General features: G+C 36.0%; 1 protein-coding gene across 7 annotated transcripts in view; it reads right to left on the bottom strand.

Moving 5' to 3' along the window:
* The window catches only part of LOC136884642 (thiamine pyrophosphokinase 1), a 204,064-nt gene that overhangs the window by 19,973 nt on the left and 159,582 nt on the right, over positions 1 to 24,509 (bottom strand). For all 7 annotated transcript variants that reach the window (XM_067156922.2, XM_067156879.2, XM_067156887.2 and 4 more), the window contains one exon: positions 6,038 to 6,305. In XM_067156922.2, the coding sequence (XP_067013023.1) occupies positions 6,038 to 6,305 (268 nt within the window). The remainder of the gene's footprint in view (positions 1 to 6,037; positions 6,306 to 24,509) is intronic.

Here is a 24,509-nt window from a genome sequence, read left to right as displayed (position 1 = left end):
TCAAATTGTAACTTAAACGCTCAGTTGGATTTGCTTTACTTGAGTAGAATAACTGTCTATGAAATTGAGAAAGCAATAACGAAACTCAAGCCTATGAAATCATCAGGACCAGATGGATTCCTTCGTTTATTTTCAAGGGATGCAAAGATCAGTTACTGTACACATTGGCAATATTGTTCAGTATGATTATTAGGTCTTTGATTTTTCCTGATGCTTGGAAATATTCAAAAATAACTCCTATTCCCAAAACTGGTGATCTTAGATTAATCAATAATTATAGATCAGTAACTATATTGTCAACTCCTGCAAAGCTCTTTGAAAGAATTCCTTTTGAACATATAATGAATCATGTAACCTATTATTTCTATTTATCAACATGGTTTCATTCCAATGTATTCTACCACCACAAATTTAATCCAGTTCTCAAGAGTATATTTCAGAGCATTTGGATGAGAGAGGCCAATTCAATGTTGTATTTACAGACTTTCAAAAAGCTTTTGACAAAGTAGATCAAGATATTATACTTTTGAAGAAAATTGATTCCTTGAATTTATCTTAGAGCTTTTACTCCTTGGTATGATCTTACTTAGTTAACAGGAAACAATATGTATTTTATAAAGGATATACATCTCAAAATTTTATAGCCATTTTAGGTGTACCCCAGGGCTCAATATACAGTAAAATAAATTCTTTACCTTTATTGTTTCTAATTTATGTTAACAGTGTTGTTGATGTTGTGTCTAACTCAGAAGTATTACTCAAAGTATTTTCTTCGGTTAAAACCAATGATGATTAAGAATTAACAAAATGATCTAAATGAAATATCATTGTGGACCAAGGAAAATAAATTACCATTTAATGTAAATAAATGTGTTAAAATGTCTTTTACAAGATGTTGCCAGCACATCGGGTATACTTATTACATCAATGGTTCCATCTTGAATGGAGTCAAACAAAAGGTGGATTTAGGTATTCAGTTCAATACTGATGAAATTTGGAAGTCATACTGAATATATAGTTGATCAGGCCTATAGAAATTTGGGCTTCAAATTTAGAAATTCATTAAATTTTCAATGTACAACGTTATTTGTCTTATACAACTCGTTCGCAAGACCGAAACTAGACTATGGTTCTATTATCTGGAGTCCTCCAGACACTAAGTACATCATATTAATTGACAGAGTACAAAAGCAGTTCTTAAAGTATGTGTACTGGAAACAGTCACATGAGTACTCAAGACTTCAGTCCTACTCCACAATGTTATCACACCTTGAAAACTGTGGAACAAAAACGTAAAGAATACATGATGATGATTTATTTTTGTACAAAATCTGAATAGTAAAATTAATGACGAAGAGCTACTTGGAAGTATACCATTTTACGTTCCTCAAAGGGCTGGCAGGTTCAAGAATTGCTTGTTGTTTAAAGGAGCCTAACATCTAGGTCATCGGCCCAGTTTAAGAATTTATTTTACATTAAGAAGTGCCACACAGAAGCACATAAGAATTCTCCTCTTAATAGAATTCTGAAAGTTTACAATAAATTAAATACATATAGAGTAATGTGGATATCTTTTCTATGAATCAAATCAACTTTGAATTGGCGTGTGATACTTTCCTGTAAAACAAATACTGTTGAATATTATCTCTGTTTTATGTACAGTACATGTTTGATTTTATTCTTATAGCTGTTCTTTTCTTTCTTATCTCTACATTCTAGTGTTAAATTTCTCTTCTTCTATTTGAATTCACAATTTTTAAATTACCTGTAAATTACACACTCTATTTCTCTTCTAAGAATATTATTTTGCATACTGTGTCATGTTTATTTCATACTCTCTCTTCTAAGACTGTTGCAATGATTTAACTTCATAGCTAAATATGTTATTTTGTATTATTCACCACTGTAAAAAATTATTTTAGTAACTCTATTTTTTTTATTGTACTACCAACTTTCTCTTGTTAATCTTCAAATCAAAATTGGGAAGTTCACTGTATTCTTCAATTTGTATTCTATTAATTTGTATTCAGTTAATGTTTAGTAGTGCAATTATTAGTTATATATTGTGAACATTGCAACTGAAATAAATAAATAAATAAATAAATAAATAAATAAATAAATAAATAAATAAATAAATAAATAAATAAATAAATAAATAAATAAATAAATAAATAAATAAATAAATAAATAAATAAATAAATAAATAAATAAATAAATAAATAAATAAATAAATAAATAAATAAATAAATAAATAAATAAATTTAAGGGCTCTTTGAGTCGTTCGCTCAGTGTCATTTCCTTAGAACTGCACCTCCATTCATGGTAGAAATGCTGTAAATGTGCCTTAAAAGGCTGGTTGATGGAGACATCTAGGGGTTGCAGCATTCCCGTCTTTCAACCAGGAATCTCAACCATGTCAGATCACTGTTTTCTCTTCAACCTTTTTCACTTCTCTGTCAAAGTGACCATGGAAGCTATCAATCCCCAATATGGATGGCCGATGTAATGGAGCACCAGGACAACAAAACCCCACTGTTTCTAACCAATCCCTGTACAAATTTTCATTCATCCACCTCTTTTCCTGCACTCTTACTTGCATCCCTGGCGGCAGCTTTTCCTTTGGCATCAGCAGTGATGTACAACACTACAGTACACTGCTGTTTTTCTCCCCCTGCAGTGAATACTTTTTCGCCTGGTTTGTTGACCGTAGTTTGCCCAGGTACTTAAAAAAATTACAGGTGTTTTGTCAGCATTTCCAACTGCTCCCATGATGTAATCACAAGTCTTCCTTAAACTCAAGACATGTCCCTGAAAAAGATAAAAATTTCATTGTTCCGTATTGAAAAGTATCACAGTTAAAATTGAAATAATAAATAAAGAGGTTCAACCTATTCAATACAAAAGAATAAGAAATGCAGTGATTACATTCTTATTTAATAATAAGTAAAAGTGGTACCGGTTTCGACCCTAGTTCAGGTCATCACAGCCGATTAAAACATGAAAAACAATGCATAGGAAAAAGAAAATAAAAGATCAAGTTCACTCCGGATCAGTAGAAGAGGCAATATAAAAATGACGGGGGTAGACACTGAAAAATTTTGCCAGCTTCCGGTGATCTACTCATCTTCATCTTCAGCACGATTATGGATCTTCATATATGTTTGAGTGTGTTATGACTTTGTGCCTGACAGTGTATACGAACTAGCTGATTTAACCGTTCTTCGCTTTTCATAAACATTATAAGACTTTGCCTAACACTGCGTGTGCCATACTGCCGTTCAGAAAATTACGCACTGTTTCTTATAAGTGACTTACATTTTACTTCTTCTGAATTTTACAGTGTCTACCCCCGTCATTTTTATATCGCCTCTTCTACTGATCCAGAGTGAACTTGATCTTTTATTTTCTTTTTCCTATGCATTGTTTTTCATGTTTTAATCGGCTGATGATGACCTGGACTAGGGTCGAAACCGGTACCACTTCTACTTATTATTAAATAAGAATGTAATCACTGCATTTCTTATTCTTTTGTATTGAATAGGTTGAATCACTTTATTTATTATTTCAATTTTAAATGTCCCTGAAATGCGAGCAGTTTTCCCGGTACTTTTTAGGTAGCTGCTGAACCACTGACGTTCTGCTAATCACCAACTCATGTCGTGCCATGAAACTGCTTGCCCATCTGTAACCATTCTTTAAGCAATTTTTTGTCCTTAAAACTGTAGCATAAGAACTGAAACATAAAATATGTCTGCTTGTGTTTTATGTACGTACTCCATAATATCGTTTTCCAGTTCTGGATATCACGCTTTTCTCCGGCGAAATGCCTGCCGATTCTCTGACTTTTTTAAAGTGCACCTTCAATTCATCAAACTTCCTTCCCACTTCTCTATTAGCATTTTCTTTGGCAGAACACACCACTTGTAATTTAAATTTCAAACACAACCCATGTTCCTCAATTTACACCGGTCAACTGTCGTGCAAACAACAAATGATGCTAGGTACCGTACTTTCACCACCCTCAGCCAAGGCTGTACCTGAAAAGGCGAGCATTGAAATGAAATGGCGTATGGCTTTTAGTGCCGGGAGTGTCCGAGGACATGTTCGGCTCACCAGGTGCAGGTCTTTTGATTTGACTCCCCTATCACAAAGTTTATACAAGGAGTAATTTTAATACCACCTATTCAATACAAATTTATTCCACTATAGTGTGGTTAAATACACATGGAAATTATCAGAAATTTGAAGTACATGTTTCGCCCACTATTTATTGGGTATCATCAGCTTCAATCAATCTTAAAACACATATGGTCTAAGGAGTCATAACAACTTACGTAAAAAATATTGATGGATATTTACAAGTGTTAATACTGTGGATGCAAAATGTTTACAGTAAAAAAAAATTGGTATTAAAACAGAACTTATACTAAAATCACTTTGAAAAAAATGATGTGTTCATCTAAAAGTAATAGTCATATATTGTTTTTAAAAAGTAGTCCATGTCTGACACTGAAATGGATCTTCTTGATGAGAAGCTTAAGCAATATATATTACATTAGGAAAACAGAATATCAAAAATAAGGTGTCAACAGGATAAGAACAAGACGGTTAAAAGATGCAGTAAAAGTTCATATTTGAGGCCAATATTTAAAATAAGGATGGAAAGAAGTAGTTGAATTGATGGTTAAAATTCCCGACCCTGCCGGGAATCGAACCCGGGACCCCTGTGACCAAAGGCCAGCACGCTAACCATTTAACCATGGAGCCGGACAGGCGAGCATTGAACAACACTAACATATTTCGGAGAACGAAGCTACGTATCTAGAGTCTACAACAGAATTCAGAAAAGAGAAACAAATTCCCACAAATAGTCTCAAAATTCAGGTGCAGCTTATACAGGCATGTGACCTATACATGTGTAAATATGGCACTAAAGAAGTACCTGAAGTACTTTTTTGATTACTGTTTGCACGAAGGAGCTAATCCAAATAAATGGAGAGTTACTATAGTAGCCCCTGTGTATATAAGGAAAAGGTAATAAACATAAAGCCAAAAATTGCAGGCCAGTCAGTTTGACGTTTGTTGCATGTAGGCATTGGGAAAGCATTCTTCTTGATTATATTAAACATGACAACAAGCTTTTGGGCTTTTGCGGTGTTAAGAAAGTAAGGTCAAATTCTTTACCATTCGCAGAGAACTTTGCTCTACATCTTCAGAAGAAAATCTTGACTGTTCAAAAGGAAGATTTCTCCAATAATAAACATTTGAATTCAAGAATGCTTTACCGTTGGTCCATAGCAAGTGGTACTCTCATTCGTCACCAGATGGCTCACAGTATGCTAGCATTCCGAGTGGGAGCTGACATCATCTAAGCTCAAATTAAGAAGTTTCTTATTACACCATATGTGCATTGTGAAGTAACAGCAAGGTCAACAGATCAATCAGGGATGAATAAGGTACAAGAAATAAATTCATCCCTCATTCATCTTGCCACCCTACTGTTACTTAATTTATTCAAGGAGATGTTCACTAAATTGCCAAATTCTTCGCGATTATTTAAGAAAAGACTAGGTAAACAACAGACAAGGGATCTGCCTTCTGGGCGACTGCCCTAAATGAAGATTAGTGGTGATTGATTGATTGATTGATTGATTGATTGGTTAATTATCCATCCATAACTATGCCTGTGTGTCAATTTGTTGACTACCAGGTTTTGTAAATAAATGACAACTTCGGCTGAGGCTGCAATGGAGTAGTAAAATTATGATTGAGCAGTAGAAGTGTAATCAATATCAGAAATATCAACTGGAGTGAAGACAATGTTGTCCCTGATTGTCATTTTTTATATCCATCATTTGATTTTAGGTGGTCTTTATTCTTAAGTTTTTGATCTTGATACCAACAAATTGAAGAACATACTTCATTTAACAGTACAGTGATGAACAAAGACGTGCAAGTAATTTAGGAGAAGAGAAATAGAGTGTAAATGTAACTGAGAGTTATATTTTTATTTATCCCAAAATTGAAGTCAGCTCACCTAAATTCCATTTGAGGCCTGTTGTGGTGACGTGATGTGCAGGTTTCCCAAGTGGCATGAGGCTACACCATTTACCAAGGAGGTGCTTGTACTTTCTTAAGTCAATATAATGCTTACCAGGTGCAAGCAACCATGTGAGTGAGGTTCCACTAAAAATAAATACAGGTAGTCCATCCAAAATGCTATCTGCCTTGTGAAGTGTATTCACGATACCTATAATCTGGTCCAGACGACCAGATGTTTGGACCACAGCAATTACTGCATCTAACTGCAAACAAAAAAATAACACTACTATGGTTAACAGTTCACATGATACAACGAAAAATTAATGTTGGGATATAGAGTGTACAAAACTAATACTGAGTATACACAGGGCAAATTTGGACATTAATTAACATATTTGAATTTCCCTCTCTCTTTGGAATTTGTTTTGAACTGTGTAATAGCTTCCTTTTGCATGCAGGTGTACCAATAGAGAATGTATTAAAACACACGTGAAGTTTCTGTTGGATTCATTACTGTGTGTTCATACAGTCGGGATATAATTTTGCCAATGTATTGCTTTTTAAAAGCCTACTCAAACGTAAGAATATTTCTTTTAGTATTACAAGGACTGAAATGCTCTCTGGTGTGCTCATAATAATAAGTTGTTATTGCATGACAAAACTTCCAGACTGAGGTTATGACCATGAATTAATGGAATTAAATATTCATTCATTCATTACAGGTAGAATTGCTTTGGACATCAGGGTACCTTTGGACATAGGCCAGAAAAAGATCCAGACTACCTGGAACAAGAAATTATTGTTAACTATCTGCCTGAAATTGTAAAGAAAGCAATTCAGGATGTTAGGGATGGTTTGTTAAGCCTAGGAAGAGCTGCTGAAAAGTCCAGAGTGACCAACAGCACATTAAATAATGAAATTCTTTAACAGATGAGGAAAAATAATTCATTGTAGACATCTTATTTGTATACTCAGACTGGGGTTATTAATTTGATGGCAATGATCTTTCTTACTTGGCAAAGCATATTTAGATCATTCTGGTAGAAGAGTAAACATTTTCAAGAACAACTTGCCAGGGCCTGACTAGTGCAAAGGTTTCTAGAAACAACATTCACAAGTCATATGCCAATGTATATCAATCTTTCTGCAGAAGTCCTGGAGAAGTATTTCAACAACTCTGAACACATCACCTGATGGTGTACCTCCCAGGAGACTAACTGAATGGCTCAGTTGGTTGAGGTGCTGGCCTTCTGACCCCAACTTGGTAGGTTTGGTCCTCACTCAGTCCGGAGGTATTTGAAGGTGATCAAATACGTCAGCCTCATGTCGGTAGATTTACTGGCACATAAAAGAACTTCTGCGGGACTAAATTCTGGCACCTTGGTGTCTCCGAAAAACCATTTTAAAAAGTAGTTAGTGGGATGTAAAAAAAAAAAAAAACATTATTAGAAGAAAGGAATCCATAGAAGGGAAATAAAGTACCTGGAGCGGATCATCAACTTCTCCAAGTACAGCACTACGATTATGTTTTGTGGAGAAGGTGATGGCACAGTGCTTCTGCCTTATGTTGTCTACAAAGCTAAGGAACTGTGGAATATGTGAATGCTTGGTGGACCTAAAGGAGGTTCCCCATTCTGCACTGATGTTTGTTGCAAGGCAGGAACAAGATATGGAAAGACGATACATTGCTGGTTCGACCAGAATACATTTGGCCTTTTCCTTTGCTATAACAAAACTCTACAAGGTACAAAGGTCCTTATAGGTACAACCTTTCCACTTCGTACCAAGCATTATTCAAGCTCGCCAGGAAAATAATACTCGTTTTATGTATTAAGTTCCAAACTCTAAACATATTTGTCAACTCCTGGATGTTGCAGTGTTTAGATCTGTTACAGTGAAGTGGATTTGAGAGGGATCTCAAAGAATCATTTTCCACCATTACTGAGAAAGCTTTTCGAGAACTTGTCAGAGAACATCTAAAACTCAATGAAAAACGGATTTGCTGCTTGTGGGATTTACCTATTTCATGAAGAAGTTGTGTTCCAGAAATTACCCATATTGTCCTCTTCTTCAGCATCATCAGAACACAGCAGGGCTAGTCAAATCCTTTGAAATTCACTTCTAGAAGTGCCAAAAAGTATAAGGTATGGGGAAGGAATGTCTAAAAAACCTAGGCACAAGAGGATAAGAACTGACCCTGGAAGAAGCATCACTGAAGCAGATTTTGAGAGCTCTGAAGGAAGTTCAGAAGAATGTAATGCTGAAGATAACGTAACCCCAGAGGTGACTGCTGGGACTTTTATAATTGCCAGATTCCATGGTAAGAAGGTGTACCACTATCCATGTCAAATTACATCATGTTTCAGTAAAGATGAATTTGAAGCAGTAGGGCTTAAGTGTGTAACAAGTAACAGAGATGTGTTTGTCAAAAATGTTGAAGATATAATTGAAATATCTATGGATGAAATAATGACTGTTCTTCCATCCCAAAAGTGTTCGGCACCAAAGACTGGTGCAAATTCAGTTTTCCTTCACCTCTTCAGGTGGATGGATAGATGATAACATGCCTAATTTGAGGATGAAAGAGTGATATAATGGGCACGAATAAACATTTTGTGTCCAACATTAACATTTCCAGGGCCAACATTGGACTTACTCATTTTCTGCACTGAAAATCTGTAGGTGTCCAATGTTGCCCCGTTATAGGTTTAACTTTGCACTGCAACATTTTATTTAACTTTGAAGTTGTTTCATTAATTTTTTGTCAAAGTAGGCTGAAAACATCTTCATTACATCTCATTAAAGGTTACAAAATGGAAGTTCTGTTGTAGCATTTAATATAGCAGTATTATAAAACTTCAAAACTTAAAAGTGTCCAAAGTTACCCCTTCTTATAAATGAACTCGACTTCCAACTGAGTCATACATAGTCAGACAGGAACATCGAAAGGAATACTTAATAGGACACTACCATCTTCATATAAATTGGCTCTCTCTTCATCAATTCCAGTTCTTCTATATTTATTTTTTCTCTGTCCCTGACAATTTCCTATCTTTCTACATATGGCTTGATATGCACTTGCTCATTTCTTCCCTCAACTTTCAATTGAAAGAATGTGAGCTCTCATTCAATTTAAACATTTTCAATTAGACTTTTGTTTTAATCTTTTCAGATTGTAAGTGAAAAGGCATCCCAATCTTAAGTGGTTATTCTTGAATGTAGCTAGGCTGAGTTTCACCCAGCAGTATTGTATACAGGTGAACAACCACCTGGAAAGCCATTTTTCTCTCATCTCTTCATGAAGATTGTATACAGAATTTTGATCCAATCTAATATTTTTCATCTACTTTTGTATTAAGAACTGTTTTCTTATGAGGTAGATCATAGCGTTCCAATACTATTTTTAAACAAAACAAACAAAAACATTGTATTAACATATGAATAAGGAAACATGTTACTGAAATATACTTAGAAGCCACCAAACAACATACCGTAGATATTAGCAATAGCTACTATACCAGGTGGTCCACAATCCCCTTATAATTCTTCAAAGCAGATAACCCATCTGGCAGAGCTATTTCTTAAGGATGATATTGCATTGCCATCTATGTGGTAGAAATGTTAATCGAGCATACCATTCAAAGGAAAACAAGACTGCATGTAATACTTGTGATGAAAAAGACTTTTGGCAAACAGTATATTATAGCTTGCTGTTATAATCCTTCTTGCAATACGATGGAGTCGATAGATTGTGCCAAGTGACCCGTTATAGCAGAATGTTAATGAATGCCATATTATGTTATGAGGTGGATGGCCCCAAGTACATCTTCTAATAGCCAAGCGCTGTGAGGCCAGAATTGGGACAGCTGTGGGGAAAAGAAGAAGAAAAAATTATTTGTTGTTTCAAAATTTATTTTGTTTATAATGTTGAATAAAATATCTCCTTCGAGGAAATGGACATCGGACTTACTGACTGGAAAATTTTGATTATGATGATGTATAAGATATTATTTTTGGACCTATGAAGAAAAGAAATTATGAACTTTAATGGAGAATAACTATATTAAAATTTTTTTAAGGTTGTAAAAATTGTTATTATTAATATGTGAAATTCTTGTTGTAATTGGTATCTGCAAGCTTTAATATTTTACTTGTGAAACAGACTGTACTGCCACATGCCATTTTTAGAAGTATATTTCCAGTCGCTTCCTGTTACGTAAAAAGAAAGATCTCAAAGAGCAGTCTCATTGGTTGGAATAAGACAGTTTATTACTGGTGAATGTGAAAGTCACGAGTAAATTAGATTGCCTGATTGGTCACCTCGGGAGATGCACAATTTCCAGCTTCTCACTCCTTCGTGGGAGCGAAGCTTGCTTGAGTATCTTTCGCTTCGGACCAGCCTAGAGGGCGGACACGCCCCTGCTTCCGTTCTGTCATGAGATACCTGTCTCGGGGTAAGCACTATTTCTTGTTGTTGTTTGGACTTAACTTCATTTAAATGTAAATTTTTCTTTTGCGTAGGAGTTTACCCTCAAAATTCACATTCGACATTTAATCATCGAAATGACTTAGCTTTTCAGCTAAGCTTCCGCACTTTTAATTTTGGAAGCAATTCCCTTTTCCTTTTATTGAAAGAAAAATTGTAATTAAGATGTCATAACCTTTGCTCGGATTTGCACACATGCCCTGAAAACTGATGTTCCTTGCTGGAAGTGTTTTAGGTTTCGGCACCTCTGAGTTAAGTTTTGTTAATCTCCCTCCCCTTCTTTTCTATGTTAATTATTTTTACATGTTCCTTTCTGTAATTTCATTTTGTTACAAGGGGTTAGGCCTTATATTAACCACATTATGTTACGTCTATTTTTCCTTTCTCATGTGTAATTTGAAATTGACATCACTTATAACAAATATCTGCAAATTTACCTTCGTTTGTAAATGAGTTTGTTTATTTCCGTTATTCTTGTTTTGCTCTGATATTGTTCATCCCTTTTAATTGCAGTTTTGTTGGTTCATCTAATTAAAAGTTTAAGGGTGACTACCATCTACGTCTTTTTCATACAACGCATACGTAACCATCTACCTCTTAGGGTTCCTGCTGCTTCCCATTGATGTATCAACAAAGACGCACACAGTATGCTGTCAATTGCGTACATAAATTTATTTCCAACTTATCTTCACATTAAACACACGTTATACATCAACAAACCACCATCTTTAATAACTGCGTATCAGGAAGCACAAGGAGACTAGGACTGCTATCTTGAACAGTTGACTGGTGACTGCCACCCAGCATGTTGGCACAAACACAACACGAGTCCACAAAAACAACACCTGTTAAACAATAACTCCACTCCACCATCGAGACTGTCTCTTTATATAGGTTGCCTGGCCAGGCTTCTAGAAGGATATGTCACAATATACCTTGTGGAAAATTCTAAATTCCCATGGAGGGAATTAGATATTTTTCACCAATAGAGCATGTAAAAAACATATTAGATGTAAGGCTTTTCAGGCGTTTGCTCTATTTACCAGCGTTTCGTCTTAGGTCTGACACTAGACTCTTCAGAGTGGGATGTGTCAGACCCTACCCACTGATGCTGGGTGTATGCAGGTGAACTTATCAGAAGCCTATATAAGAGGCACAGTCTGATAACTGCATACGGGTGATAAATCTCCTCAATGGAATTATTGGGTAGGGTCTGACACATCCCACTCTGAAGAGTCTAGTGTCAGACTTAAGATGAAATGCTGGTAAATAGAGCAAACGCCTGAAAAGCCTTACATCTAATATGTCTTTGACATGCTCTATTGGTGAAAAATATCTAATTCCCTCCATGGGAATTTACAATTTTCCATTCAGAATTGTTAGGCGGGCAATAATTCCGCAAATCAGCGACAACAATGGAGTGGTTTGAGGGAAAAGGCATCACATTGTTGGATTGGCCAGCCAGAAGTCCAGACTTAAATCCAACTGAAAACCTCTGGAACATCATAGGCCTTCGTGTAGCTGCAAGGAAACCAAGGAGTGTCCAGGAACTTCGTGAGAAGATTTCCGAAGTTTGGAATGAAATTACGCCCCAGGAATGTCTAAAATTAATCCAGAGCATGCGAAAACGTGTGAAAATGTGTTTGAAAAATAAAGGAGGTCCTATTGATTATTAAGACGAAAATTAGTGTATAATAAGAATGATTTTTTAAATTTAAATTTATGTTACCAGATGACTTGAAAATTCTAACCCAAAATTCAAAATTTTTGGTAAAAGTGTTCTTCAACCTCAAATACATGGTGAAAATTATAAGGAGAATTAAACTGTAGTGTTATATGTATAATAAAAGTAATTTTCAATGAGTAATTGAATAAAAAAATAATTTTGTTTAAAACATGATTTCGTAATTTTTAGTCCATTTACATGGTTCTGGGAAAAGTAAAACAATGTGGCCACTAACCTTAAATATCTGAAGAAAAACTTTCAGTAGCATTAGACGATAGTGCCAGACATACTATAAAAGTGATTTTATTTAAAAAATAGTCCTATTACTTTGTTGCTTTTAAAAAAGTAGATCAACCATGAGGGTGGTCTTAAACTTTTGTTAGGTACTGTAATAATTATTTGAGCTTGGTACTTGTATTATTTACCCATGGGTTAAAGAATATTGCTTTTAAGTTATATCAGTTTATTACACTTGTGTCACCATGTCCTTTCTTAGCTGTCAAATTTGTCAACCTGTTTGTTTTTATTTCACGCAGCTTTGAGTCTGCGAGCCTTGTGAGTGTAACCGTTTTCATAAATTTAAAAAAATTCATAAGATTTATTATTATGTTTTTATTTTTATTTAATGTAACCTGTAATTAGGTGACATCTGAATGGGAAATGTGGCTGAAGTGGCAAGTTTTTGGTCACTTATCAGAACTGACAGTGGATACATGGTTTGAATCCAGGTGCATGCAAGTATTTTTGTAATGGTTCAGTTTCCTAGTACAAAGGTAGGCAGAGCGTGCCCCACTGGAGTGAGAACAACATAATGGCAGTGGGTATGTATGCTGTGTTAACACCACTCCTTCGACTCAGGTCACACCACAAAGCTTATTCAATCCATTGCGAGTGACGAGAATGCTGATGGAGAAACAAGACAGAGCTCATTACAGTCACAAAGAGCTGTATCAGGAGAGATTTCCTGATGGAAGACAACCAACACACAATAAGTTTCAGAGTGTGGAATGAGGTCTGGAAGGACACATTCTGTTATAAATAATCCAATGAATTCTGATCGTAACGGAGAGGTTGTAATGGATGCTGTCCTGAATAACCTTCAGGCTAGTACATGGGCACTTGCACAAGACACCAACATCAGCCAGACATCTGTTATATTAATACTGCATGTCAATGAAATGAAATGGCGTATGGCTTTTAGTGCGGGGAGTGTCCGAGGACAAGTTCGGCTCGCCAGATGGGAATCAACATCTACACAATCAGATGCAGATCTTTCGATTTGACGCCTGTAGGCGATGAAATGATAATGACACAGACACCCAGCCCCCATGCCAGCAAAATTAACCAATTAAGGTTAAAATTCCCGAGCCTGCTGGGAATCGAACCTGGGACCCCTGTGACCAAAGGCCAGCACGCTATCCATTTAGCCATGGAGCCGCTGCATGTCAATAAATTTCACCCATACCATCTTCAATTACAGCAGGAGCTCAACGGTCATGACTTCGAAACTCAAGTAGCATTCTGTCAATGGACATTGCACAATATGGACAATGATGCTGCCTTTTTTTTTTTTTTTTTTTTTGCTAGGGGCTTTACGTCGCGCCGACACAGATAGGTCTTATGGCGACGATGGGATAGGAAAGGCCTAGGAGTTGGAAGGAAGCGGCCGTGGCCTTAATTAAGGTACAGCCCCAGCATTTGCCTGGTGTGAAAATGGGAAACCACGGAAAACCATTTTCAGGGCTGCCCATAGTGGGATTCGAACCTACTATCTCCCGGATGCAAGCTCACAGCCGCGCGCCTCTACGCGCACGGCCAACTCGCCCGGTGATGCTGCCTTTTTATCAACAATAGTATTTTAGATGATTAGATGTTGATTCCCATATGGAACCTGACATATTTGTCTCGAATGAGTATATAACGGATCAACTACATTCGTATCAAATCAAAATCTCTTTATTTGCAAATGAGGTGTCTACCTCGGTGGCAAATGGTACACTAAAATACATTATTGTCAAGCACTAAATATTAAATTAACAAGAGAAGAAAATTTTTCCTATAATACAATATTATACAATTTACGCTTACAATGTTTTCTATTAAACACACAGCTCATCCTTAATAAATTTATATTGTTTACAAAATTCTAATTATAATATCTCCTGTACTACTTACAAATATAGTCAACTGATATACAGTATGTGGAATTGCTTCAAATGATGCTATAAAACTGGTATAACATTAATATTTACATTGCATTTATTTATTTACTTTTTTTTTTTACCCGTTCTGGATCCTAAGTAGCATAACGACCTGCTGCGTCTTAACCAGAGCCCCTTTTGCCACCACTTTTCAGAGTTCCTGAAGGGCCTTCACAGCTACCGTAGCGGTCCCAGGGCCCTCGAAGTCCCCACTGTACTTCACCCCTACAGGCAGTCCCCTACTTTGGCTGTCCAAACTCCTTAGACCAGGGGATGGAATTAATTTATTCACACACATTTTTTTATTTACAATAACCTGCACCGGTCGAATGCCCTCTAACACTTCATTTATTTTCTCTGTTGCTGTTTATTCTCTTCTTGAATATCTGTACAGATTTTGGAAAAGGATCAAACACTACCCCTGGTAAACTGTTCCACTCCTTCACACCCTTCCCAATGAATGAAAATTTACCCCAATCGCTTCTGCTAAAATTCCTTCTAATTTTATATTTGTGGTCAGTCCTGCCGATATAATTATTTTCCAACTGAAGCCTCTCACGGATATCTCCCCATGCTTCTTCTCCTGTATAGGCTCTATATAATCCTGTAAGTCTAGTTTTCTCCCTTCTCTTACTTAAAGTTTCCCACCCAAGTTCCTTTAACATTTCTGATACACTACTCTTTCTCCTGAAATCCCCTGTTACAAATCTTGCTGCTTTCCTCTGCACACTATCTATTTCTTTTATTAGGTATTCTTGGTGAGGATCCCAAACACTGTTTGCATATTCCAATAATGGACGAACCATACTCAAGTAACTTTTTTCTTTTAATTCTTTGTTGCATCCTTTAAGTAGCCTCATTATGACATGTAATGATCTGTATGCTTTCCCAACAATGTCATCAATATGACCCTTCCAGTGCAAATTACTTTCAAATCTCACACCTAAGTATTTGCACTTGCCATCTTTTGGGATAACTACCTCATCCAAAGTATATTCAAATTCCGTTTTAAAGCTCCTGTTTGTAAAAGTTGTAACAGTTGATTTGCCTCCATTAACCTTCATATTATTTTCTTCAACCCATTGTTGGATACTTTCAAGGTCCCTTTGTAATTCTGAACAATCCTCAATGTTGTTTATTTCTCTATAAACAATTATGTCATCTGCATACAATCTTATTTTTGATGTTATATTGTTCCCTAAATCATTTGCGTATATTAAGAAAAGTAACGGACCGATTATACTACCCTGTGCAATTCCCTTCCAAACTTTCTCTTCCTGCGATACATTATTTCCTACTTTGACTTTCTGAACCCTTGAATTTAGAAATGCTTTTATCCAACGTGTAACCCTTACGTCCAATCCTATTCCCTCCAATTTCTTTAATAATATTCCATGTTCCACTCTATCAAAGGCTTTGGAAAGATCTATGGCTATGCAATCTAACTGACCTCCTGAATCCAACTGATCTGATATGTCCTGCTGAAATCCCACCAGTTGTGCCTCACAAGAAAATTTCTTTCTAAATCCATACTGGCTCCTCATGAACCAATTTTTATCATCACATATCCCTCTGATGTACTTCAATATTAAACTCTCCAGAATTTTACAAACTATACTGGTCAGGCTGATTGGTCTGTAGTTCTCTGGTTTCCTTTTATCACCCTTTCCTTTATAAATTGGTATTATTATAGATTCCTTCCATTCCTTTGGTATTACACTATTATTTATGACATAGTCAAAGAGAAATTTTAAATAAGGCACTATGTACCACCCCATTGTCTTTAATACCTCCCCAGTAATTTGATCACTTCCTGCAGCTTTTCCTTGCTGAAGCAGTTGGATTTCTCTGAAAATATCTTTGTTTGTGAATGAGAAGCTTCTTGTTTCCCTCTGTCTCTCTCCCTCTCTATCTTCTGTTTCGGTTTCCAACTCTTGACAATCATCTACTGAATCTCTAAATTCCCTACTAAATAGGCTTGCTTTCTCAGTATCTGTTAAATAGTGTTCACCCCCTTCTCCCACCATTGTAGGAATTTGGACTCCTTTTCCGTTTTGATTCCTGATATATGAATACAGCTTTTTCCATTTCCCTTTGTGGTCATTACCCTCTTGAAGTATGCCATTCATATAATTCTCTTTTGCTTCCTTTTTCACTCTATTAAGTTCCCTCATTAGCTGTTTTCTAGTTTCTCTACTCTCCCTACCCTCTTTGATTTTCCTGTTTACTATTCTACATTTTCTTTTTAATTTTCTTATTTCCCTTGTATAATAAACAGGGTCTGAGGTCATTTTACCCTTCTTAACAGGTACAAATCTCTTCTCTCCTTCCCAAATAATTCCTTTAAATTTAGCCCAAAGTGTATCCACGTTACTCCCTTCACTTATCCAACAACTGAATTGTGATTTAAGGTAAGTCCCAAATTCATCAACTTTAGTTTTTCTGTACAATTTCTTGTCTTGTGTAACCCTCTTATTAAGCCTTTTTGGTACGAGTCCTACATCCATTATTACAGCCTTATGGTCTCCTATTACTTCAATTACCTCAGTTTTATCAACAATTTCCCATGGTTTAACCAAGAATACATCTAGTAAGTTATTGAGACGAGTCGGTTCTTGTACTACTTGTGTAAATCCTCCCTCCCAAATTAACTTATTTGCCAGTTTCTGTTCATGGGCTTCACTTGCAGCTCCTTTCCATTCAACTTCAGGCAAATTTAGATCTCCCCCAATTATTACCATATCATTATTATTGTTTTTTAGGAGTATAATCTATTATTTTTTCAAAGATTTCCATGTCTCTTTCCTCTCTTCCAGGCCTGTATGTTCCTATAATTCCCACCTCCTTCATATTATCACAAGCTAATTTTATCCCTAATATTTCATCCCTTTCATCGGTAAACCATTCATGTGAACAGTAAGTTTCCTTCACCAGAATAAACACCCCTCCTCCCTTTTTATCTCCTTGGTCTCTACGATAGACTGTGTACCCTTCTGGAAATACTTCTCTATTACCCACCCCTTCTTTCAACCACGATTCCACTCCTATCACCACATCAGTCTCATAAGATTCCATCAATGTACCGAATTTTAATTGTTTATTTACTACACTTTGACAGTTTACCAAGAGCAATCTCAGACCCCCTTCCTCCCTAAAACTTGACTGTTGCAATTGGGTAACTTGAAATTCCTTACTATCCTGAGTTTCTTTTTCTAGTTGACTGAGCCAGCTTGAAGTACAGCTGGCTCTTTCTACTAGTTTTCCTGGTCAGTATTATAACTCAAGGGAGTTGCCTGTTTTACAGTACATATCTTAAGATTAATAAAATCTAGAATAATATTTGCTATCTTTCGTTTACCTGAATTGTTTAGATGGAGGCCATGTTTTGTATAACAGTATCTCTCAAAACTGCTGCATTCAATAACCTGAGTATTCCGAAAATGTTCACAAATTTTAACAATATCTGTATTGACCTTGTCCACTTCAATGTTCACACACGAGTCTCTACTCAAATCATGCCTGTGGGGCACATTCACTACAAAAACGTTAGTGTGGGTCAGCTTCCCTAGTGGATGTTAAGTTGTGATCTTACATTCTTGGCGTCGTCGCGAGCTACGTCGTTCGTCCCACCGATGATAAGCACTGCATCGCCGCTCCCGAAGTTCCTAGTTGCTGCTTCTACGTTTTCCACAACACTGCTGATAGAAGCTCCTGGATATATTTCTCCGGTTGCTGCTATATTCTCGTCGTTAATCACTCCCGCAATTCCCCTTCCTTGGCTATCACCAAACACAGCTACCTTCGGTGATTTAGGCCTAACTGGGTCTTGAATCTGAATTCTAGGGCTAAATTTTAAACTCGGCACGGCAACGGATCGCGATGATTTGGTTTCACGCGCGCGATCACTTTCTTCCAGGATTAAATTATTTAGGGCAGAAAACCTATTTCTAATGTTTATTTCCGGAAATTCAGTTGTAGATTTCTTCTTAGCCGGCCATCCACGAACTACTTGACACCACGTGCTCGAGTTTGTTACTTGTACCGGTATATCACTCGAAGAATGGTCAGTCCCAAATTCTAGCGATCGCAGTCTTTCTTTTAATTCTTGATTTTCAACTTTAAGAGTCTCATTGTCCTTTTTTAGAATGTTTATAATTTCTAATGCACTTTTATATTCCTCATCGACTGTTTTCGGTGCTTCATCAACGCCGTCCCCAACAACAACATTCCGAACACATTGCTCACAAATCCAGTCAACATTTTCATTAGTTTTTACGTCTCTAGGGCAATTTCCGCACTTATAATGCCACCATCGATCACATGAATCACACAACATTCCATTTTTCACTAATTTTCGACATTTTCCGCACTTTTCGTCACATTTTACGGTTAATTTACTCGGAGAATAAAACACTACGTCGTCATTACCGGGCGCCATTTTGAAAATTATAATAGTATTAGGATTAATCACAATTCCACAACAATCAAACTGTTAATCCTCACAACATGAACTACTGGAATGTGGAAAGTCTTCTTTGGGTATGACAGGAAGATTTTCAAGTTCAATGGGGAGTAAACATATCGTGTAGAATCTTCAGTGAGCACCTCTGTGGACCACATTTATATAATAGCCATTTGATGGGAGCACGCTATCCTCATTATGCCACTGCTTGACCAATTAAGGATGTGGTTTCAACATGACTGGGTTCCACCTCACTCAGTGGAAGTCATCTGGAACCATTTCCATGATACGTATCCTGGAAAATGGATAGGAAGAGAAGGACCTATCTCCTGGTTTGTCAGATTGCCTGACCTTAGGCCACTTGGCGTTTTCCTATGGGCCCATTTAAAACAAATAGTGTATGCACAAGGAACCGGAAAATCCAAGTCACCTTCGACAGCTCATATCTGAGGGCTGCAGATACATTTCACCGCAGATATCTGCATCTAACAATGAGGTCATCATTTTGAACAGTTGCGTCATTAAACGTAGTAGCTAACTGGAATTTGGGTACCGTGTTTCATAATGACAGGCCATCAATCCATCCTATCCTTGGTTCTCAGTCACAATGGAGATTATGCTTTCCACCTGAGCTATTGCAAGGCTAGGTAAATGAATGGAAGTACACAGCATATTTGGCATCTGTTCATAGTCTTCATATACACTTCATTTTATAATGTAAGTATTATTCACATCTGTGGTCATTTTAAGAATTAATTCATGTCTTAAATATTGAACAAACATTGGCACTAATGATTCCTGCAAAAGAGAGCAATGGGGCGTGCTCAGCCCTACCTTTGTACTAGGAAGCTGTGAATACTTACAAAAATATTTACATACTCTTGGGTTCGAACCGTCCATCCGCTATCAGTTCCGACAGGTGACCGACACTTTGTCCCTTCAGCAATGCTTGCCATACAATCCTCGGCTTTTAGAAGACGTACATGGAATGTAAGGCCATACAGCACATAATGTAATATCCTTTTCATATCTCTGATTCATGGTTTCAGGTGTTCATTTAACATTCTTCCATATGGATCACTTGGCACAACCTATCAACTCCATCATATTACAAACAGAAGGATTATAATGGCATGCTACAATATAATACTTGCCAAAGCCTCTCTCACTGTAAATATTACATATAGCCTGTTTTCCCTGGAAGTTTCTACTACGTACTGTAGGTAGGAAACAATGCAATATCGACCATAACAAACAGCTGTGCCACATGGGTTACCTGCACTGAAGAATTATAAGGGACTGGTGGACCAACCGGTATATTCAAAGAAACAATTTGCTGTACTGTTTCTTAAAAATTAAGTAATTAATTGATTAATTAATTAATTTATTTACAATTTGCTTTACATCGCACCAACACAGGCAGATCTTATGGCGAAGATGCAATAGAAAAGAGCTAGGAGTGTGGAGGGAGCAATTGTGACCTTAATTCAGGTACAGCCTCAGTATTTGCCTAGTGTGAAAATGAAAAAAACAGAAAACTATCTTCGGAGTTACCGACAGTGGGGTTCAGACCCACTATCTCCCAAATGTAAATTGATAGCTACATGATCCAAACCATGCAGTCGATTGCTCACTTTTGCCATTTGTGTTGTTTGAGTCATCAGTCCATAGAATGGTTTGGTGCAGTTTTCCATGCCACCCTATCCTGTGCTAATCTTTTCATTTCTTCATAACTACTACAGCATAAATCTGCACTAATCTGCTTGTCATATTCATACCTTGGTCTACCCTTACTGTACCAATATAAATGGTCCGTTACTGGACATTTACTGGACTCTCACTGTTCTTAGTGCTCACACTACCTCAATAACTAATCGAATAAGTCGTGGGTATCTTGTCCTGTCATTCTCTATCTTCTTCCCATCAAATTCAGCCAAATCGATCTCCTCTCATGAATTTGATTCAGTATCTCTTCATTTGAGACTTCAGCATTCTTCTTTAACACCACATTTTAAAAGCTTCTATTCTCTTTCTTTCTGAGCTAGTTGTCGTCCATTTCTCACTTCCATAAAATGCCACATTCCAGGTGAAAGTTTTCAGAAACATCTCTCTAATTTCTATATCAATGTTCAAAGTGAGCAAATTTCTTTTCATAAAAAAGCTCTTCCTTGCTTGTGCTAGTCTGCATTTTATGTCCTCCGTACTTCTGCCATTGTTAGTTATTTTACTACCCACGTAACAATATTCATCTACTTCCTTTAAGACTTCATTTCCTATCTAATATTACCTGCTTCACCTGACTTCGTTTGTCTGCACTCCATTACTTTTGTTTTGGACTTATTTATTTTCATCTTGTATTCCTTATCCAAGACTCCATCCATACCATTCAGCAATTTCTCCACATCCTCTGCAATCTCAGATAAAATAACAATATCATTTGCAAATCTGAGGGTTTTGATTTCCTCACCCTGGAATGCGATTCCCTTCCCAAATTACTCTTTGATTTCCTTTACTGCCTGTTCTATGTAAATACTGAAAAGGAATGGGGACAAACGGCAGCCTTGCCTCACTCCTTTCTGGAGCCCTTGATTCTTATAACTGCAGACTGATTTTTATACAGATTGTAGATAATTCTTCGTTCTCGGTATTTGGCCCCAATCACCTTCAGAATCTCGAATAGTTTGGTCCAATCAACAATATTGAATGCCTTTCTAGATCTATGAATGCCATATACGTGGGCTTGTCCTTCTTAATTCGATGCTCTAAGATCAGACGTAAAGTCAGAATTGGTTCACGTGTTCCTACATTTTTCTGAAGCCAAACTGATCTTCTCCCAACTCAGCTTCAACTTGTCTTTCAATTCCTCTGTAAATAATACGTGTTAAAATTTTGCAGGCATGAGATACTGAACTAATGGTACGGAAGATTTACACTAGTCATGACGCAAGTGTAAGAGACCGATATAACTTGAAAATAAAATTTCTTTAACCCATGGGTAAATAATACCAATATCGAGCCCAAATTGTTATTATGATTATTATTATGCCTTGTGTGGTATGGCTATGAAGTGTTTACATCCATTTAGTATTATTATTATTTACGTAGGTATTGTGCCATTTCACTGTCCTAAAATGACAATTTAATGGAGCTAAAATGGAGGCAATTGCCAATATCAAAATTAAACATGATGCATGAACTCAGTCATTCATATCAAAGAGATATGGTATACAACAAGATCGGTATAGAAAAGATCAATATGGCAGTGGCTGAGACAAAAAAAATACAGAATTGTTATGACACTGTACTATTGAAAAATGATAACTGAATGAGCAAGCTTAAGAAACAGACGTATCAATCTGAACAGGCCAAAAACACGCACATATATTCTCAAGAGCTGCAAGAGAATCATTATAAGAAGAAGATTTACGAGGTCTACATCTATTAAAGAATGCATAATTATTAAAGCCGTAACAGAAACTGCACAATAAGAAGAGAATTATAAAGAACTTCCTACACTGAATTATCGTCACAGCGGAGAATAGGCCTTGACACAATTACAAGGATGAAATTTCGAGATTACGCAGAAATAACTAAATCAAATCATAAGATAACAACTACAATATATATCTGAGACAAGGGTAGACATATTGGTAATCTGCAAACGCTATTAAGATTAAAGTCAAGACGAAAGAATTGTCATTGAAATTAGAATGTTAGAAGGCTATGGATTCAACATTATGATGCAACAACTTTATATATGTATATCTGTATTTTATTTGTGCAAGATCTGGCTGCCAAGCATTTCTAAGAAGTCGATGGTGAGATGTCCGGAGGAGGCTGAGCTGAGACGACGGCAGAGGAGGCTTACATTCCTTAGAGCATCCTGATGACCAACGGCATGATGTGATTGCCAAGCCCGAGCCGCAGGTGTCGAGGAGAAACTAATTTGGTCCCCGAGCAGCAGAAGGAAAAAGATAAGTTTTTCTTAGTAAAGTAAGATAAATAAATGTTGCAAATTCTAATACAATCATTCATATCTGTTGGTGAATAGATGGTTAATCGTTGTAGTCTTCAATATATATCAAATATGGTAGATTCTCGTGGATTAACATTACATTTGTGTCAAAATACATGGATATAGGTAGTCATCTGAAAGACATAACCAATCCTTGGTTAGGGAATGTGAAGTGAATTATACGTTAGTGCCATTGCTATGATATTTAAGCATGTTGAAAGGTTATCCTATATGAACTGTGATATGTATCGGTAGAATATTTAAGGCTATATGTGAGTGATGGTTAATGTTAATATCTTAGAGTATGAAGGTTGAACAGTGCTATATGAAGTCAGAGTAGGATAATATATAGATATGAGAATAATTTGATGTGGTAATGAGATTAATTGAGAAGAGATTGGATTAATTAAGTGAATAGTTGAGAGTTAAATGATTCCAAGCATCAAGTTGAGGTACAGTTGAGTATTATCTGGAAGAAGAAGAAGAAGAAGAATGATATGATATATGAGAAGAAAGTGATATTGAAGTATTAAATGAATATAAGAAAGGATGTATATAACTGGAATATGTGTTGCTCAGTCGGTAAAGAAGAAAAGGATTTATTATGAAGAAAAAGAGTAGAGTATTGACGCAATAAAGGATCATTATTATTCATGATACTGTGATGATCAATCGTTGACAAGTAATCCATATCCTAAGTTGGTGAAAACATATTGTGGTGTTTATAATAAGTTATGGCATAAGTAGTTCATTGAAATGAATCATTTTAGGGAATGTTGAGTAGTATGTTGATTAACCTTAACCTAGATCTCTACCGTAATGTTGAATATTAATGGAAGAACATAGCACATAACAAATCATATGCATAGGCATTAGTATTCATTTATAAATAATTCCAGGAGGTTCGATAATTAATAGACTCTTCATAAATTATATCCTTTACCTATTTTAGTAAATGACACTTGGTAATGTGTTGGAATTCAGGTATTTATGTGAGGATATTTCTAATCAGACACATTTTTATGATTAAACTGAATTGAAGATTAATGAGATGAATGATACATTTGTGTTGACGAGTGATATTAGGTATTAATGTAAATATTAGCACATATTATGGCTAACTTCATACTTATCTTTTCCCTGGTGCTTTCTATTTAAATAATAATCTAACTACAAAGAAAACCTAATGCTCATCCTAAGTAATTACGAGAAGAAGAGTAAGATATGATACAGAGACATGATGCTTTCCAAGATGATTTGTAAATAATTTTAATTATAATTTACAAACATTTTTATTTGTGAATGATGAGTGAAGGTGACATGTGAGTTCATTTCAAGAATTTCAAATTCCAATAATTTTTTTATTGTACATAATTATCAATCATAAGTTTCAATCAAGGATCCTTGTTACTACAACGAACCTGAAGTGATGAATTTAAAAACAACATGATAATTTTCTTTCAATTTACATTTTCCTTTCTTATATTTTCTTAGAATTTGAATAAATAATTATGATTAAGGTATATTAGTATTAATATTCATAATCTAGTTCAAGCATTTCATATTATTTTAAGACT

This window comes from Anabrus simplex, chromosome 1, assembly GCF_040414725.1.
Source record: "Anabrus simplex isolate iqAnaSimp1 chromosome 1, ASM4041472v1, whole genome shotgun sequence".
Classification (NCBI taxonomy): Eukaryota; Metazoa; Arthropoda; class Insecta; order Orthoptera; family Tettigoniidae; genus Anabrus; species Anabrus simplex.
This window is presented reverse-complemented; position numbering and strand designations above follow the sequence as displayed.